This window comes from Microtus ochrogaster, linkage group LG7_11, assembly GCF_000317375.1.
Source record: "Microtus ochrogaster isolate Prairie Vole_2 linkage group LG7_11, MicOch1.0, whole genome shotgun sequence".
In the NCBI taxonomy this organism is placed as follows: domain Eukaryota; kingdom Metazoa; phylum Chordata; class Mammalia; order Rodentia; family Cricetidae; genus Microtus; species Microtus ochrogaster.
The window spans coordinates 15,412,560-15,415,463 of record NC_022032.1 but is presented as its reverse complement, the minus strand read 5'-3'; the positions used below and the strand labels follow the sequence as shown (position 1 = coordinate 15,415,463).

At 45.1% G+C, this 2,904-nt stretch overlaps 1 protein-coding gene across 3 annotated transcripts in view; it reads left to right on the top strand.

Annotated features, from left to right (window-relative positions):
- The window catches only part of Mtus1 (microtubule associated scaffold protein 1), a 134,442-nt gene that overhangs the window by 83,497 nt on the left and 48,041 nt on the right, over window positions 1-2,904 (top strand). The window contains exon 1 of one of the 3 annotated variants that reach the window (XM_005362550.3): window positions 701-1,119. The exons of the other annotated variants lie outside the window; for them this stretch is intronic. Within the exon in view, the coding sequence (XP_005362607.1) occupies window positions 999-1,119 (121 nt within the window). The 5' untranslated portion in view covers window positions 701-998. Of the gene's footprint in view, window positions 1-700; window positions 1,120-2,904 lie in introns of those variants that run through there. 3 annotated transcript variants of the gene reach the window in all.

Here is a 2,904-nt window from a genome sequence, read left to right as displayed (position 1 = left end):
TACTGGTTTTGCTGATGTCCTCTGACATGATGGGGTGTGGGGTACAAGTGGGGTTCGAGGAGAATGAGTCTTGCTAGTCTCCCTTCCCTCTTGTCCTCTGTCGTCTTCACCTCCCGGATGCCGTGTAGGAAGGACTTTTGAAAGGATAATTGCTTCTTGTCAGTTTCAACAGCATTTAATGAGTGGCTTAGGGTTTAAGTTTTCTGTCTTATTTACTTATTCTTAGGAACAGACCTGGTACAGAAACTGCACTAACCCTTCACGTTTCATGAGGTCCTTAACCCGGTGAGAACTAGAGCTTCCGCTTTGACAACCTGTCACTGCCTAACAAGGCAGGTTCTTTGTGAAAGATTGGAAGTGGCTGTTGCTTGGAGGTTTTGGTTTGTTTGCTTGCTTTTAATCCAAGCAATCAGGTTTACATATAACTCTAATAGGTAAAATACCTGGAAAAATGCACAGCGGTGATAATGTGAACCTGTGCCATTAAGAAAGTTGAGTCAGTTCAGATTGCTTTAGTAAACATCTTATTCTTTTGCCTAGTAATAAACAGACGTTAGGCATACAAGGCAGTTAATTTCCCTCAACCCTGCTCCAAGAGTGGCTGGATCTGCGACATGATTGGCTGTTACATAAAGCTCCTGAGACCACCCACTTTCTCCTCCCCTTTCCCATCCCTGAAGGGAACCACAACAACCCATGGCATGTACAGTGTGATGTAACTCAGGCTGCTTGCTTCCGGACCTGCTCCTTGCTGCTCTTGCTCAGACGCAGGGCATTGTTTTTAGCTACATCTGAGAGTGCAAACGGAAGCCTGGAGTCCTGGGATAACTAGCTCTGGCTTTCTTTTTCCTCTGGGTGGCTTGACCTGAGCAATGTAGGCTTGTTTTTCTTTGGCTGTATCTCTTGGCCTGGGAGAGTGCTGAGTTAGAAAGAAGACAGCATGTGATGGTCCCTGGAACCTGCGTACCCTGCGAAGTTCCCCCACTTGCTCCGAAGACATGTTGTTGTCTCCCAAGTTCTCCTTGTCCACCATCCACGTCCGCCTCACTGCCAAAGGACTGCTGCGAAACCTCCGGCTTCCTTCGGGGCTCAGGAAAAGCACTGTCATTTTCCACACAGGTTGGTCGTGCACAGATCCGCTGCTCAGAGCTGTGTAGGGGAGGGACGTACTGATGAGCCCGAGAATGCTTCTCAGATTTCTATGGAGACAGATAATTGGAGAGAAAGCTCACAGTAGTGAGAGACTTAACAAACAATGAGCTGTTTTCTCCTGTGCTGAGCGGGAGGGTACTTCTGTGGAGTGGAGGCAGCTGTAGGCTTGTTTGTGTTTATGGATGCAGGATGGTTGCCTTGGAACTTTCTGGGTGCTCTTCTCTGCCCCCAAATCTGTAAAGACCAACACCTGTTAATTCACATCTGTCTTCAAATGAAGTTTGGAAATAGGGTATGTGTTCAAATGAAGGTGATTTCTCTTTGCACCAAGGAGATGGATCGCTGTGGTTTTATTTTGCCATTTTTTTCACTGAGAGAAAAAGAGCTCCACATTGCAAACACCCTTAAAACCATGATGCTTGTGGAGGGCCAATAAGCGGACCACACATTTAGTTTTCCGGTCTTTCTTGTCAAAGCAAATGTGGGCATAGAATATTGCCCCCAATGCTTGTGTTGGCAGCTGCTTTTCACTCTTCTGTGCCTGATGGAAATCTCAGTGCCTCCCTTCAGGCATATGTAAAGCTGTCTGCCTGTGTTCAGACTGCACTGCCTGCTGGTTCTGCCTCTCACCTTGGCTAATGGTTGCAATTGTGGCAAATTAAGTTGATTTCATTCTGTAATGGCTTAAATGTTCTTATAGTTTGTTGCGGCTGCTGCTCTAACAGGCTTGCCTCATGGGCATGCGGATGCATGATTTTTCCGTGCCATGTGTGTGTTTCCTGTGTTCCTCTTGTTTTTCTGTTGGCTCATTGCCGTCCCTAGTGATTGCTTTCTGCCGGCTGCTTTTCGTTTTCCCAGAGGCATTTGCCTTCTCTGGGGGATAATCTTAATTTTTTTCCCCTAGCATCCCTTCCTTGTTTCATAACTCCCCTTGACCTGACATTTGGTTGGCTGGCCTTTCCTTCTAGCTCTGATGGCTGAAGGTAACAGAAGGAAGCTGGAGTCAGCCGTGGCTCCTTTCTCAACCCAGATACCACTGTAATTCCTTCAGCTCTAAGACTAAAGTGGTGGGGACCACGGGTTGAGCTTCGTGTCTGCTGAGGCCTTGACTTCAATTGCCTGCACTCCAAAAATAAGACAAATCATAAAGTGAAAAATACAAGTGTGCTTTATTAATGTTATTCATTTTTATGCCATATATTCTCATCCTGTTCATTCCTCTCCCTCCCCCAGCTCTTCCCAGCTCCTCCCCTCTTCCCTACCTACACAAACAAGTATGCTTTAGATTAACAATATTTTCTATGGTCCAAAATAGCCCTAAGTAATTTTAATACTTGTTAAAGTAATATAGACCCCTGCTCTAAGTTAAAAAGACAGCCAGGGAGCAGGGGGTGATATGCTTTAAATACATAATGCACATGTATGAAATTACCAAAGAATAAATTTTCATAGTAATAGAAGAGAGTCTTTGGGGGTGCTGTATCATCATAATGTGCCACTTCCTGCCCTTCCCCAGAGCTCTCACTGTCATGGTTTCTTGCTTATTTTTCCTATAGTGCTTTAACCAGACACAAAGGTATGGATGTCTTTCATAGCCTCTTTTGTTATTCAGAATGGGAAGCTTGGTAAATGTTCTATTGCTGGCCTTTGTAAGGGTAATAGACGAGTTTGATGTTGATCTACTTAGTTCTTTCATGTGTGGAGGGTGGTGGTGCTGGGGATGGGACTGTGTCTTTTTTTTTCTTTTTAAAA